The sequence below is a fragment of the Staurois parvus genome, unplaced genomic scaffold, assembly GCF_062004578.1.
Source record: "Staurois parvus isolate SC_StPar_1 unplaced genomic scaffold, SC_StPar_1.0 ptg000155l, whole genome shotgun sequence".
Taxonomy (NCBI): domain Eukaryota; kingdom Metazoa; phylum Chordata; class Amphibia; order Anura; family Ranidae; genus Staurois; species Staurois parvus.
The window spans coordinates 14,313,525-14,329,174 of NW_028317951.1; the positions used below are offsets into that span (position 1 = coordinate 14,313,525).

General features: G+C 44.8%; 1 protein-coding gene and 1 non-coding gene across 2 annotated transcripts in view; both read left to right on the top strand.

Moving 5' to 3' along the window:
* The first annotated feature begins 3,585 nt into the window (after positions 1-3,585).
* TRNAV-AAC (transfer RNA valine (anticodon AAC)) lies at positions 3,586-3,658 on the top strand. The gene has a single exon. It is a non-coding gene; the product is annotated as a tRNA-Val (tRNA).
* Positions 3,659-3,842: 184 nt separating this feature from the next.
* The window catches only part of MYNN (myoneurin), a 34,188-nt gene continuing 22,380 nt past the window's right edge, over positions 3,843-15,650 (top strand). The window contains exons 1-3 of the mRNA XM_089675473.1: positions 3,843-3,951; positions 8,273-8,563; positions 12,703-13,472. Coding sequence (XP_089531599.1) covers positions 3,917-3,951; positions 8,273-8,563; positions 12,703-13,472 — 1,096 coding nt within the window. The 5' untranslated portion in view covers positions 3,843-3,916. The remainder of the gene's footprint in view (positions 3,952-8,272; positions 8,564-12,702; positions 13,473-15,650) is intronic.

Sequence of the window (15,650 nt, forward strand, 5' to 3'; positions counted from 1 at the left end):
TGTATGCATGCTTTAGGAGCAACCAGGTGGCATTAGATGTACCAAAACATGATAACCTAGAAGGCTTCTATTGGATTTAGATCAGACAAGCATGGGGGCCATTCAATGGTATCAATTCCATCATCCTCCAGGAACTGCCTGCATACTCTTGCCACATGAGGCCAGGCATTGTTGTGCACCAGGAGGAACCCAGAACCCACTGCACCAGCATATGGTCTGCCAATGGGCACAAGGATTTCATCCCGATACCTAAAGGCAGTCAGGGCGACATTGTCTTAGCCTGTAGAGGTCTGTGCTTCCATTCATTGATATGCCTCCCCAGACAATCACTGAACCACCACCAAAATGGTCATGCTGAATAATGTTACAGGCAGCACAAAGTTCTCCACGGCTTCTCTGGACCCTTTCATGTCTGTCACATGTACTCAGGGCAAACCTGCTCTCATCTGTAAAGAGCACAGGGCACCAGTGGTGCACCTGCCAATTCTGGTGTACAATGGCAAATGCAAATCGAGCACTATGGTACCAGGCAGTGCGCACATGGCCCACTAAAGGATGTCAGACTCTCAGACCACCCTCATGAAGTCTGTTTGATTGGTCAGACATTCACACCAGTGGGCTGCTGGAGGTCATTTTGTAGGGCTCTGCAATGCTCATCCTGTTCCTCCTTGCACAAAGGCAGATACCAGTCCTGTTGATGTATTATGGACCTTCTACAGCACTGCCCAGCTCTCCTAGAGTAACCGCTTGTCTCCTGAAATCTCCATGCTCTTGAGACTGTGCTGAGAAACACAGCAAACCTTCTGGCAATGGACACATATTGATGTGCCATCCTGCAGGAGTTGGACTGCCTGTGCAACCTCTGTAGGGTCCAGGTATCACCTCATACTACCAAATGCAAAACTAGTAAAAACCGTCAGAAAAGATGAGGGAAAGAAATGTCAATGGTCTCCACCTGTAAAATTCTGATTTTGGGGTGGTCTCATTGTTGCCCATCTAGTGCACCTGTTAAAAATGATTAACCCCCTCTGCTACTTAACTGACCAAATCAATATCCCAAGAGTTTGAGCTGATGGTTAAAAAGGGTTTAGCAGTGTTTTAAGTTGTGTTAAAATAAGTGGGTGTACTGATGGTCGCAGTGGGAGGGCTAGTAAGCGGGCCCTGGGGAATATTGGTAATTAGGTCAGGGGATCCCAGGCCTAAAGCTGTGTAAGGAACACCTGATGGCTGCCCTGGCCCAGATATACACTTCTTCCTGGCAGCCTTCCATTGGACTTCACCCTACAATTACCTTTAGCACAGTAACTGCCCAAAGACTTGACAAAGCAGTATTTCTACAGCTGAGAATCTAAGCCCACAGCCCCAGTCAAGTCTAGAGGTGGTTTTCTGCTCATGAGACATGCTAGTAGGAATTCAGGATGTAAATCTGCTGCCATAAGTGGGTGGGTAAAAATCTAGGTGGCAGAGAGGAGGATAAGCCACAGGTGTTTAAAGACCAAGTTCACCTTGGTAACAAGACAGAACCTGCCTTCAGTCCCCAATCTTCCCCCTCTGGCAGTAGGCTGGATCTTTTCCCTGCATCCACGGTCACCATTTAAAAACAGCACACGTGCAGGAGTCTGGAGACATCAGAGTTCTATAAATGAACTACAAGTACCATCGGTCACAAGGAAGAGGAGGAGCTTTGGTTTTAATAAAAAGTGAGCTTATCCTTTAACCACAGGTGATTCTATTTTAAAGAAATCTGAGGGTATATTAAAAAAAAAAAAAACACAACATACTCACCTCTACAATGCCACAGCCTTCTCACATCAGCTCTAAGGGCCAGTTCACCCTACATACGGTTTCAGTTGCTTTTTTTCTGCATTCACAATGCACAGAAAGTAGCTTATATGGTCGTCAATGTCATAGTTCACATCAAAGATTACAGTTCAATGCATTCCAGTTTCAGGAGAAAAAAAAAAAAAAAAAACCACCAAACACACTTGCATCAAACACACATCCCTATTTAAATTGAAGAAAAATAGGGTGAAATATGAACCAAACAGCATCAAAAACACATCAGAACACACAAGCAGAGATGCACCTGGACCACATTTCTATGGAGTGAACTGGCCCTAAATCCAAGAGCTAAGCAATTACACGACCGCTGATCACTCAGTTCTCAAAGCAGGGACTGTCAGTTACAAGCTCTTTACTCCAATGCTCACTGGAGAACCAGACTGGGAAAAGGGTGGGTGCAGCTGGCTTTGCTTCCCATCCACATTCTGAGAGGTGGAGCAAGCTGTCATCTGGGTGAAACTGAACATTGTGGTCAGTCTGTTCCCAGAGCCTGGAGTGGTTCTGTCACATCTGTGGACAGTGAGCAATGACCCAATACTGTCAGCAGAGTAAAGGCAAGTGCATTCCTAGGACTCAGAAAAATACAGTCAAGAAAAGATTCAGCCATACTAAACCAGCTGACACATCTAATGCTTTTAATGACCAACCTCCCCCTGCACCATTACAATGGGAAGGTGCTACCAAAGATCAGACCAGTAATCCATCCCAGACTGTGCACTGGGCACAGAACCACTAGGGATTCATAGAGAACCTTGTAACATTCATTGGATGCGCCTGCACAGAAGGGCACAATATTTTGGAGTTGCCCCTAGCGGTGGAGAAACTCAGTCCGCCGAGGTAGTACTCGGGTAAAGGTGTCGGAGCCATGCTGCAGTTCACACACCCCACAGCTCAGGGGCAGTAAAGCAGATAGGGGCAGCTCGGCTCGCTTTCCTCTCACCTACCACTCTCAGCCGCCTCTCCTCCTCCGCCACAGCTCCAAAGGCTGACAGAGACGAACTCTTCGCGGCTGCCCGGGGTGGTGGCAGACCGCGGCCTCATAGGTAGGAGCTGCGGACATTGCAAGCAGAGGCAGCGCACACGGCTGGGCAGGATGGCGGAGACAGGAGAGCCTACGGCTGACGTTTTTTAGTCCTCAACTTCCATGGCTCCTATGCCCGCTGAAAGTCAGCTACTAAAACAACGCGCAAGAGGAGCCGTGCCTTCCGCAACTTAGGGTTAGGTAGCTAGAACTCTCCGGTCACCGCTGATCGTAAACTGGCACGGCGCTGCTTATATACACTCCCTGGCGTCACCGCTCGGGCTGTGATTGGACGAACTGACTGGCGGGAAAGTGATGAAGTAGTGGAGTGTGTGGTGTGGGGCGCCCCCTGGCTTGTGTGTTACAACATGGGAGTAATAGGACTGAAGTCACCGCACACAGCAGTGTAACATTGTCACTGAGCATGAGCAGGGCATCCTCCATGGTCCGCCTATTAACCTGTACGGGGATTTACTACATATGTGTCCATGTAATGCTGAAGAATAATACTCCTCATAATACACAGGAATAGGGCCCTGGTAATAGACCCTTATCATCCAGGCATGTGCTATATAACCACTGTCAGTGTGCAGACTGCTCCATGGTACATCCCGGTCTGTGGACCCCCATGACTGGTATTCAGAATGACTCTCAAGCTGTGCAGCCTCATTGGGAAAGTGTAGAGACATCATGGTTCTCAGGCTCTCCTCCACCACCCAGCGGTTTCCGTAGTGTAGTGGTTATCACGTTCGCCTAACACGCGAAAGGTCCCCGGTTCGAAACCGGGCGGAAACATTTTTTCTCCTAGTAGTCCCATCTGTGACCGCCATGTGCTTTACAGAAATTCTCGGCGTTCTGTTTTTGTAATGCAGTTTATTTCTATATTATATTGCGATAGTACCTCATAAATCCATTTTCTATGGCAATTGTAAACCCACTCACATTACGGCTCATTCGTTCATACTCTAAAAGAAGTGGATTTATGGGCGACACAGAGTGTTGTGGAGGTGTCCAAAGAGTTAAAGGGCCGGTGACGTCACGGGGTACGTACGTATGACGCCCGGCTACAACAATGGCTGCATAGAGAGGTGAGTGCGGGTGATGTGTAGGCTGCTGGATGGAGGGTCCCCGTCTGTTATTGTGTTCATCAGTGCAGTGCTGTGTGTGCCCACACTGAGAGCTGTGTACAGTGTCATGTCTGTGTACAGTGTCATGTCTGTGTACGGGGTGATGTCTGTGTACAGTGTCATGTCTGTGTACGGGGTGATGTCTGTGTACAGTGTCATGTCTGCGTACAGTATCATGTCTGTGTACGGGGTGATGTCTGCGTACAGTGTGATGTCTGCCTACGGGGTCATGTCTGTGTACATTGTCATGTCTGTGTAGGGGGTGATGTCTGTGTACCTTGTCATCTTTGTGTAGCGGGTCATGTCTGTGTACGGGGTGATGTCTGCGTACAGTGTCATGTCTGTGTACGGGGTGATGTCTGCGTACATTGTCATGTCTGTGTACGGGGTGATGTCTGCGTACAGTGTCATGTCTGTGTACGGGGTGATGTCTGCGTACAGTGTCATGTCTGTGTACGGGGTGATGTCTGCGTACATTGTCATGTCTGTGTACGGGGTGATGTCTGCGTACATTGTCATGTCTGTGTACGGGGTGATGTCTGCGTACATTGTCATGTCTGTGTACGGGGTGATGTCTGCGTACATTGTCATGTCTGTGTACGGGGTGATGTCTGCGTACATTGTCATGTCTGTGTACGGGGTGATGTCTGCGTACATTGTCATGTCTGTGTACGGGGTGATGTCTGCGTACATTGTCATGTCTGTGTAGGGGGTGATGTCTGCGTACATTGTCATGTCTGTGTAGGGGGTGATGTCTGCGTACATTGTCATGTCTGTGTAGGGGGTGATGTCTGCGTACATTGTCATGTCTGTGTAGGGGGTGATGTCTGCGTACATTGTCATGTCTGTGTAGGGGGTGATGCCTGCATACAGTGTCATGACTGTGTACAGTATCATGTCTGTGTAGGGGGTGATGCCTGTGTACAGTGTCATGACTGTGTACAGTATCATGTCTGTGTACGGGGTTATGTCTGCGTACATTGTCATGTCTGTGTAGGGGGTGATGTCTGCGTACATTGTCATGTCTGTGTACGGGGTGATGTCTGCGTACAGTGTCATGTCTGTGTACGGGGTGATGTCTGCGTACATTGTCATGTCTGTGTAGGGGGTGATGTCTGCGTACATTGTCATGTCTGTGTAGGGGGTGATGTCTGCGCACAGTATCATATCTGCGTATGGGGTAATGTCTGTGTACATTGTCATGTCTGCGTACAGTATCATGTCTGCGTACGGGGTGATGTCTGCGTATGGGGTCATGTCTGCGTACATTGTCATATCTGCGTACAGGGTGATGTCTGTGTACGGGGTGCCTGCTGCTCCTTCACCATCACACTCCATGTACCTGAAATGCCCTTCCTGTCTGCCACCTCTCCCTCTTCTACCAGAATCTATGTGGTCCTCATCTCTGCTTTCCTTTTACCTCTGAGGGTCACTTTTTCCTAAACACATGGACAGCCTACCATAAGGGAGGAGTCACCTGTGAAGGTACTAGGGTTGCCAACTCACCCCTTAAAAACTGAACACATATTAATTACACAGGTTCTGGGGTTGATTAAGGTGCTACTTAAACTCACTTTATCAGCATTCAGTTAGTCTCAGACTCTGTGTAATTAATGTGTTCAGGTTTAAAGGGGTGAGGTGGCAACCCTAGAATGTGCCTGCACTCTGATTAGATGCGAGAACCCCAGCTGGGGTCCCACAATTAGCTGTGTAGGCACCCCTATCGCAAGCAATGGAAGGATGCCAATTCCCACAGCTAATCTCAGTCACTCGCTTGTAAGGCCCATTTCACACGGACGTTTTTTCATCAGTTCAGTCACATTTTTTCCAAGAAAAATTGGATCAGTTCACATCAGTTTTTCATCTGTTTTTGGATCGTTTACATCCATTTTTCATCCGTTCCGGGGTTTTTTTAATGGAAGAAAAATAGGGGTTTCTTCTGTTGAAAAAAAACGGCTGTTAACCACTTTAGCGCCACCCAGGGGCGGACTGACCATTTGGAAACTTGGGCACTGCCCGAGGGCCTGGGGTCAGTAGGGAGCCCCATGAGATGCCCCTGGTACCTTTTTCATAGGCTTTTTTGAGTTTGGGCAAGGACACAGGGGCTCCATGATCCCCTATTGCCCGGGGGCCCCATGAGTTGCCAGTCCTCCCCTGGTGCCACCCCATAGCAGGGGATCTGTTCGCTGATCCATGCTGAGTAGGCAGTTGATAGGTCCACTTCGCCTATGGGCGGCCGGATGTAAATGGACCGCTTGTTTACATCGAACTATCATCCGATCCACTAGACAAAAAGGGAACTAATCCCCCATCCATCTGTTTTTATCGGGTGCAGGTGGGTGTAAACAGACACGTGTTTGATCACCATCACCACTCCATAGAGGGCAGTGGGTGGTCCGATCAAGGCTGAACAGAAAAACAGACAGGCAGACCTTATTGGTCCACTTGTGTGAAAGAGGCCTAAGGCTGATGTCAGACAGATGACTGTGATGCTACTAATCCTGCTGCTGACAATTTGTCCACCAGCATCAGGATCAATGAAAGCTCATTCTTACCAGTTGCTGCATTGCAGTGTGGCTGGTAGAGATCAGCGCAATGATGATTCGCTGAGCTCTATGAATCATATTGCTCCTTTTTTTTTTAAGGAACTTTATTGAGAGGCCAAACGACGCGAGGCAGTGGATTTCCTCACGCTGCGCTGTTTAAAATAAAAAGTACCACGTGCAGTACTTTTTCTCAGCACACAATGCAGAATATATATGCTACATCTCTTCTGTAATTAAAAAAAAATGACCTACCTGCCTGCTTGCAGTCTTCTTTAAAATGTACACTGAGCTGCACATGAGCAGCTTAGTCTACATTCCAGCACATTGCTGTGTGCTAAGATGACTGAACTCCTGTGCTTGCACAAGAGTGTCTTCATCCCGCACTGGCCAATTGCTGTGCCCATCACAGTGACTGTATGCCAGGATAACTCCCATGGATGTGGGGGAGTGACTTCATCCCACACCAGCCAAACGAGGCTGAAGAGCAGTTTCTGGAAGAGAGACCGTTGCCTCCACACAGAGAGCAAAAAGAACGGCTTTCGGCAGAGAGACCACTGCTTCCACACAGAGAGCAAGAAGAACAGCTTTCGGCAGAGAGACCATTGCCTCCACACAGAGAGCAAAAAGAATGGCTTCCAGCAGAGAGACCACTGCTTCCACACAGAGAGCAAGAAGAACAGCTTTCGGCAGAGAGACCATTGCTTCCACACAGAGAGCAAGAAGAACGGCTTCCAGCAGAGAGACCAATGCTTCCACAAAGAGAGCAAAAAAACAGCTTTCGGCAGAGAGACCAATGCTTCCACACAGAGAGCAAAAAGAATGGCGTCTGGCAGAGAGACCACTGCTTCCACACAGAGAACAAGATTCTTTCTCTATGGCATGCTGGCAGGGGACAAGTTTTTTTTATACTGAGGCTGTGGCTACTTTCCAAAGAAAAGCATGTATATGTTGCAGCTCCATTCATTTTGAATGGTACCCCAACTCACTGCCACAACGCATACACTTCAACACACTGCAGCACACCACAACGCACAGTTAGAGTATGGGTGTGCTGTTCTGGAAAAAATGCAGTCTACAGTATTTTTCTGTGCATTGCAGCCCATACATTTTGAGTGGGCTCCCTAACACATCTCACCACAATACACCGCAGTGTGCTTGTTGCAGTACAGTTTGGTATGGAGTGACTTAAAGGATAAGTTTACCTTTCAGAGCGTGTTACACGTTACACCTTTAATTCAGGTGTAACATGTAATGTGCTCCAGATATGACCCTCCCAACACACACACCCTATTCCCCCCTCCCTCCTTGTGACAGCAGGTGGATGGTCTTCTCCACTCTCACAGCCGCAACATTCATTCACAGTGATCTGTGAATGAGAGAACTACAAGTACCATCAATCATTGTGGCTGACAGCTTGTAGTTCTCAATGAACTGCAGGGGCGCTGATGAGTGCTCTCATAGTTCATTCACAAGCCATGCAGGCTGTAAACAGCTAACCCATGTTGGATGTACGGCTGCATTTATTATTTTTCCCAAAAAAGGTGAACCTAGCCTTTAAGATCTTGCACACCTTTTATTTTGTTGCAGCTTGAATGTATTTGGCTGGCTTAAAGGAAACATTCAGTTGGGCTTTAACTGTGTGACTAGAGTAATTAGATTGTAAATAACCAATGCTGAAACTCTAGTGCACACCATACCCTTGGCTGTTTTATCTATTTTTTCTGTGTTCTTTCTAGGTATGGCATTGCACATCCTACCACCATGGCACAGGCCGATCACTGTCAGCAGTTGCTTGATAAATTAAACAAACAAAGAGAGGCTGGCTTCTTGTGTGACTGCACCATTCTGATTGATGACGTCCAATATAAAGCACACAGAAATGTGTTGGCTTCATTTAGTGAATATTTCAAGGCCATATTCCAGAACTCTTTGGACTCTACTGTACTTTTGGATCAGAAGCTAGTTACACCAGCCGGATTCCAGACAATGCTGGATTTCATTTATAGCGGTGACTTACAGTTCAATAGGTAAGATGGCATTTTTATTTGATAGCCAGTGTTTAGTGTAACAATCTGTTTTCAAAGTGCTGTAGAAAAAGAGCTAGCCACGTTAAGCCATACCAGACAATCAGATCCAAAGCCACCTGCATGTCATTGCTCAAGTTTCATGATGGTGGCAAAACATACCTATCCATTTAAGGCAGGCCTCCTTCCTCCCCTTCTCTTACTAAACAACCAGCGCAATTTAAAGGTATATAGGAAAACGTATTTGTACCTATATCAATGTGATTGTTCTGTAATATGTTGCATGTTATTCCCACAGCTCCTCCCTGCCTGTGGTCCCAAACCTGCAGGCTTCTTATTTCTGGTTGTCTATGTCAGCCCACCGATGATGTCTGTGCTAGATCTCACATGCTCAGAGCCAGCAGTCACTCTTAGTTTCCCCCAGAAGATCTCAGGAAAAAGGACACAAGAACACCCTGGAAGGAAATGGTGATGTAGCCCCCCTGTTTGGGCATCTGTAAGGCTAGGGCTACATCCCCAGTGCCTTGAGAAACCAGGAAGTGGAGCTGCAGAAAAGCTACATTTAAGCTTCATGTACGCTGGGTGTTTTAATAACGCTGGTAACGTTAGCTGTGTAAGGTCACCTTAAAAACGTTAGTTTTTCAGCGTTTTTGTATTAGCGTTTTACTCGTTTTTTCACATTTGCGTTTGTAGATTTAAAAACAAAAAACACTGGTTTGCCGCAGTTTACCACGTTTTACTGCGTTTTTCAGCGTTAGAGCATTTTTACAGCTAAAAAAACTTCTGTAGAAACCCACTAGTTCTGGGGGGTTTTTCCAGCCAAAAAACGTTGATTACAGTCTATGTGTGCATGGATACATAGAATACCATGCTGGGGACTTTACTGGCTGAAAAAAAAAAAAAACGTCAAAAGCCAAAAACAGCAGCTGTAAAAATGTCCAGTGTGTATGCGGACTTACCTATAGCAATACCTATCTGAACAGACCTTGGATTTGGGGATGTTTAATATATGCAAGCAAAGCTGTACACACAAGCTTTGCAGTTGGGAGTAGTCCACTCTAACGCTGGTCTGGCTGCTTATAGTCTCTACCAGAAGTGTATTGCAAAAAGAAACAAGATGTGCCTGTCACGATCGCGGCATCAGACCCCAGACCTTCTCACCAAACTCGTGACCGAAGGACTAGCCGATCTAAAACCGCGATGTCACGTGCGTAACAATGCCACACCCATCTGCACCCTGCACAACGATTTTCCAGCTAATTGGACCACAATCGGTGTACCGGCAGCCTGAGCGATTGTTACTGGGTCAGTCTCTGATGCGCACATTTGCGACAGTGCCAGGCGAGCATCTCTCTGCTTTCAGTGTTCTAGAATGGAAGTCGCTGCAGCAGCACCTGGAATAGGTGAGCACTGAGTGTATGTGGCAAGGGCTACTATACTGAATTTGAGAATCACCAATGGTCAATAGGGTGCCATGTCCATTGGACAACAATTGAAGTCCACTGGCAGGTAGTGTGAGACCCACAGATCCCAGATTTTTTTTTTTTATTTAAACAGTGTCTTATAACTTTTTTGTGGAAATATAAAATAAAGGCTAGATTTAAACTCAGCTAATAGAGGTTAAGTAATGCTTCACCTGGGTGCATAGAAATTGGGGTGCCCAACAACATAGCCAACATTTCATAGCCCCGGTCGCACAAAGATTAAACTGTTGGACAAGTCCACTGTGTATGTAGATTGGTCCTTGAGTCTATGCAGCCATAGAAACAGTTCGGTGTGCAACCAGGGGTCAAATGAGTAAGGTGGTTCGGAACTAAATACCATTGATATAAAACTTTATCATTAGTTTTTAGGGCTAGTTCACACTACAAAAATGCACTCCAGATACGTTCCGGATACTTTTTTGCTTACAGTTCACACCACGCGCAGTTCTGATGCAGTTTGCCATGTTCCAGTAAGGTTCTGTGCAAAACAAATGCAGCATGTTCTGCTCCTTTTTTTTCTGCACTTGAACTGTGTGCACTAGTGTGAACCAGGGCCATTGGAATACATGGAAAACACTGTGCATGCATATTTGATGCAGAACAAAAGTGCTCTGAACTGCATCTGGTGTGAACTAGCCTTTATGGTTAGGACATTCTGAGAACATGGTTGGTGGTTTCCCAGATTTGGGCCCTTGTTTTCCGGTCCTATTGTATTACTTAGATCTGCCGCCCACTTCCGGGATTTCAGCTGTGACATCTTTCTAAAAGAAAAAAAGACCGGCAGTACATTTAAATTTTTTTTTGCAAATAATACTTATAAATATTGTATTGTTTGTAGATTTTAAAAAACCGATATGGCATATATATAAGTGTAGGTAGCAGGGGCGGACTGACCATTTGGAAACTCGGGCACTGCCTGAGGGCCCGGGGTCAGTAGGGGGCCCCATGAGATGCCCCTGGTACCGTTTTCATAGGCTTTTTTGGGTTTGGGCGAGGACACATGGGCCCCATGATCCCCTATTGCCTGGGGGCCCCATGAGTTGTCAGTCTGCCCCTGGTAGGTAGACTGGTGGAGGTGGTAATTATTAGTGAAAATAAACAAAATACAAGTTAGTCATTGCTAGTGAGATAATGTTTACTAACAACCCAAAAAATAGGGACAGAAAAAGGGAAGATGCAAACGGGGTGTGGAGAGCTGTAAGATTTGAAAAACCTTGTTGTGTTCCTTTTGCTATGTCTGCATTTAAACTGTTAGTAGGGCTAAGTACAACTTTTCTGAAAAAATGTTCCTTCACCTATCCTGCATAGCCTGTATAAAGAAAGATTACATACCTTTTTTATATATGGTCCAAACACATGATTCAGCTGCTTTGGCTCCCCCTCGTAAGGGAGCACTTGATAACAGTTGTGAAATCCCAGAGACGTGATTTTGCCCACCGGTTCCCATGGCCTATTTGTATTTGATGCTTCCTCCTCTCCCCTGTGGCTAGGTTCACACTAATGCTGTGCGGTACATTGCATGCGATTCACACAGGAGCCGCACTGCATTTCTGTGCAAATCACATGCGATTTGTGTGCGATTGCAGCCATACATTTTGTATGGCTTAAATCGCACCACACCAAAAAGGTGCAGGACCTTTTCTGCACTAGAATCGGATCGCATGGGTATTCACACTTCTGCACATCGCACCGAGTTTTGCGGACTGATTTCTGGATGTTGTTAACATACACATCCACATTGGTTCGCATGAACAGTGTGCAATTCTGATGCGGTGCGAAATTCGCAAGGAAAACGCTGCAAATTCCACACCGCATTAGTTTGAACCCAGCCTAACACAGGAGATCCAAAATAACCCTTAAACAATAATTATTTTTAAATTACAAACCCCATTAAAAAAATTTATAAATACCTATTAAAAGTGATTTTGTGCCAACCAATCAAAAATTATTAGTATGAAATCAATTGCAAATTAATAATCCTCAATAAAATACAAAATTTGTGAGTGATTTTTTACCCTTAAATTAATTTAAAATCCCTGTAATTTATAAGATTAATAAATCTTTATTAATCTTATAAATTACAGGGATTTTAAATTAATTTAAGGGTAAAAAATCACTCCCTCACAAATTTTGTATTTTATTGAGGATTATTAATTTGCAATTGATTTCATACTAATAATTTTTGATTGGTTGGCACAAAATTACTTTTAATAGGTATTTATTAATTTTTTTAATGGTGTTTGTAATTTAAAATAATTATTGTTTAAGGGTTATTATGAAGTATTAAGGAGCGCAACATACATTGGTGAAATATTTTGATACACAGTGGTAGTTATGTGTTTTATGTTGGCGATCCATTAGAATTGAGAATATTTTGGCTTGCAGGTTATATAAATTTATACATATTAACAGGAGAGCCAAAGCTGCTGAATGATGTGACCAGGGTGACAAGGTATGCAGGATAGGTAGGAGGATGGGGAGGGATGTTTTTAAGAACAGTTAAAGTTCGTCTTATCTTCCACTTTAACAGGGTGGTGGTGGATGAATTACTAAGAGTATGTGTAATTTCATGGAAATCGTTGGGCTGTTCTTATATTTGTGTTTCAAGTGTGTATTCCGCTGTTTGTTGTAGTTACCTTTTCATTTTACTTCATACAGATGTAACATAGAAGAAGTATGTAAAGTTGCTGAATATCTGAGGGTGGATGAAGTTGTTTCAGTATGCTTACCTAAAATGGACTCTGCTTCGGTGGTGAAAACCTGTGTTACAGAGCTACCCCTAGCTAAGGACTTCCAAGGTACACATAAAGACTGTTCTGTTTATCACCCATGTAGCACAAGTAATACAGACAAAGGAGAAGCTATATGTTTTGCCAAAAAAGTTGCAAATAAGAAATCTCTTAGGAGCAATAAATGGAAACGGACAATGCTTTCTCATAAAAGGTGCCTGAAAAAGGTTCCTGAACAGCAGAATCCTGTCACCAACTCTGCTCTCAGTGTGGAGGCAGGTCAGATGGATGAAGCCTTGACTGAACATTTCTCCCAGGTTAAGGATCACTGCTTACTATCTTATACAACTGCACTGAACTGTGAAAACCTTCTAAAGGAAGATAGTGCGGCACAGCTGTCAGTTGGGAAGAAAAAATACATCAAGTCAAAGCTAAACTCCACTTTGAGAGAACACTGCATGAGTAACATTAGAGAAGAAGCTGATGCCTGCAAAATGGAAGGCATAGCAAAGGACATTGAACAGAAATACCACAAAAATAAGCCTACATGTAGTATATGTTGTAAAGTTTTCTCAGAAGGCAGCAGCCTCCGGCGCCACATGCGGATTCACAAAGGTGTGAAGCCATATGTATGCCATTTATGTGGAAAAGCTTTTACTCAGTGTAACCAGCTGAAAACACATGTACGGACTCATACAGGTAAGACTAAATTGCACATTAGGTGTGCGTGAATATATTCCTGACATGTCACAATGTATGCCATTACAGTAATGTTTAACCACTTCACGTCCGAACACTCACCCCCTTTCAGTCCAGGCCAATATTTAGCTTTCAGCGCTAGCACACTTTGAATGACAATTGCGCGGTCATGCAACACTGTACCCATATGAATTTTTTAGCCTTTTTTTGAGACAGATAAAACTTTATTTTGGTGGTATTTATTCACCACTGGGATTTAAATTTTTTGCTATATAAATTAAAAAGTCCAAAAACTTTTATTTGCAAATAAATAATCTTTCTTCATAAATCTTGGCCAAAATGTTTTCAGCTATCTTTTTAGTAAATAAAAAAAAAAAAACAACCCAAATTTAGTTTATAACCAAAAAATTATAATTAAAAAAAAAAATTTTAATTTTCTTTTTTTTTTTTTAATATTATTTGTTTTTTTTTTTAAATTACTATCACCCTAGCAGTACAATGTCACCATAGTGACACTGTACTACTTGTATGGGGTGATGAAGGATTTTTTTTCTTTTTTTACACTGATTGCTTTTACACCCATAAAGGCTGTAAAAGCAATCATTTCTCCTGTCTGGCTGCATTCCTGCAGCCATTGAGAAATGCTGTGAGAGCTGTGATTGGTCACAGCTTGTTACATGGTACAAGGCTGTTGTGAATAGCCTTGTACCATGTGACCTCTGATCCTTCACAGATTTCACAAGTAGTATACAATGATATCAGGAAGTGGCATCTTTATTTACTACTGTTCATGTGATCACTGATTGGCCAATCAGTGATCAAATGAATCGGGACCTCACACAGAGGTTCCGTACAGCGATCTGTGTTCCGCTGTGTCTTCCGGACACAACAGGCACCGATCGCGGTGCTGCGCGCTCCCAGGGAGCGTGCACAGGCAATGGATGCGGGGGCACATTGGCAGCACTCCCATCTGGCTGTTTATCATCATGGGCCGCACAGGAAGAGGTTGAAAAAAAAAATACCTTTTATAACTTAACCTCTTCACGCTGAGCGCACGCAAATGTGCAGCCTCTTGGCATCTGGGCCTTGATGCCGAGCGGCCGCATGTTTGTGTGCAATTAAAAAAAACGTATGTGCTGAGAGCATGACCCTAAAACCCTGCCCGCCTCCCGGCTTCTGAAACCCTTAAATGGCCGGGAGGCGCCGGCACCAAGGGGTTAAAGAAGTTCGTGGCCTATATTCAAGTGACTTTGCCTAAGATAGATGATGTCTTTTTTTTTTTTTTCAAGTGATCACTTAAATTACAGCACTGAAACATTGTAGCAAGTGACAAGGTGAGAGACCAAGGGCCCTTTCACACAAGCAAACTGATAGAGTCTGCCTGTTCGTTTTTCAGGTGGACCCAATCGGACCACGCAGTGGGAAGGTGGATGTCAATAGATGTGTCCGTGTACACCTGCCGGCATCCGATCCGCTAAGAACAGACGGATGGGGGATCCATTCCCCATCCATTTAGCGGGTCAGATTGGATGACAGACAGATGTAAACGGACAGTCAGTCCAAGAACAGCGGGCTCAGTCTGCCTGTGTGAAAGGACCCTAAGTTCCCATTGACGTGGCAAAAATGTGCAAGGTGTGGTAAAAATACAGTGGAGCTGCTTGCATCCAGGGGCGATCATCTATCCCTAACTGCCACTGATCATTCCATGTGTGATTACATCTAAACACCAGTGAACAACTGTGGCCACTGTCAGCCTGTGATTGCTTTATATAGACATAGAAGTTTAAACTGTCTTCATACACCTGTACATCCAGTTGCAGGAATCTGCTGGATCCTTTCCATACCTTGCACGTTTTTTGCCATGTGAATGAAGTCTAAAGCAGGCTGATATGTATTAGATATTTGTGAAAAAAGTACACAAACACAAGGATTAAGGGATCATTCACACTTGACTATTTTACCAACTCTTTCTAAACACCCCTATAGCGTTTGGCAAGCGTTGGTCCGGCGTTTGCTTTGCGGGGTTTTTTTTACTGCTCGGCAAACGCTCCGCAAATGCCGCATGCACGGTTCAGCGGCGGTTGCTAGGCGTCTTCCGAGTGTTAAAAACGCCCTACAAACGCCTATAATGAAGTTTGAATGGTGTTACCGCTCCGGAAACACCCTGCAACCGCGTGC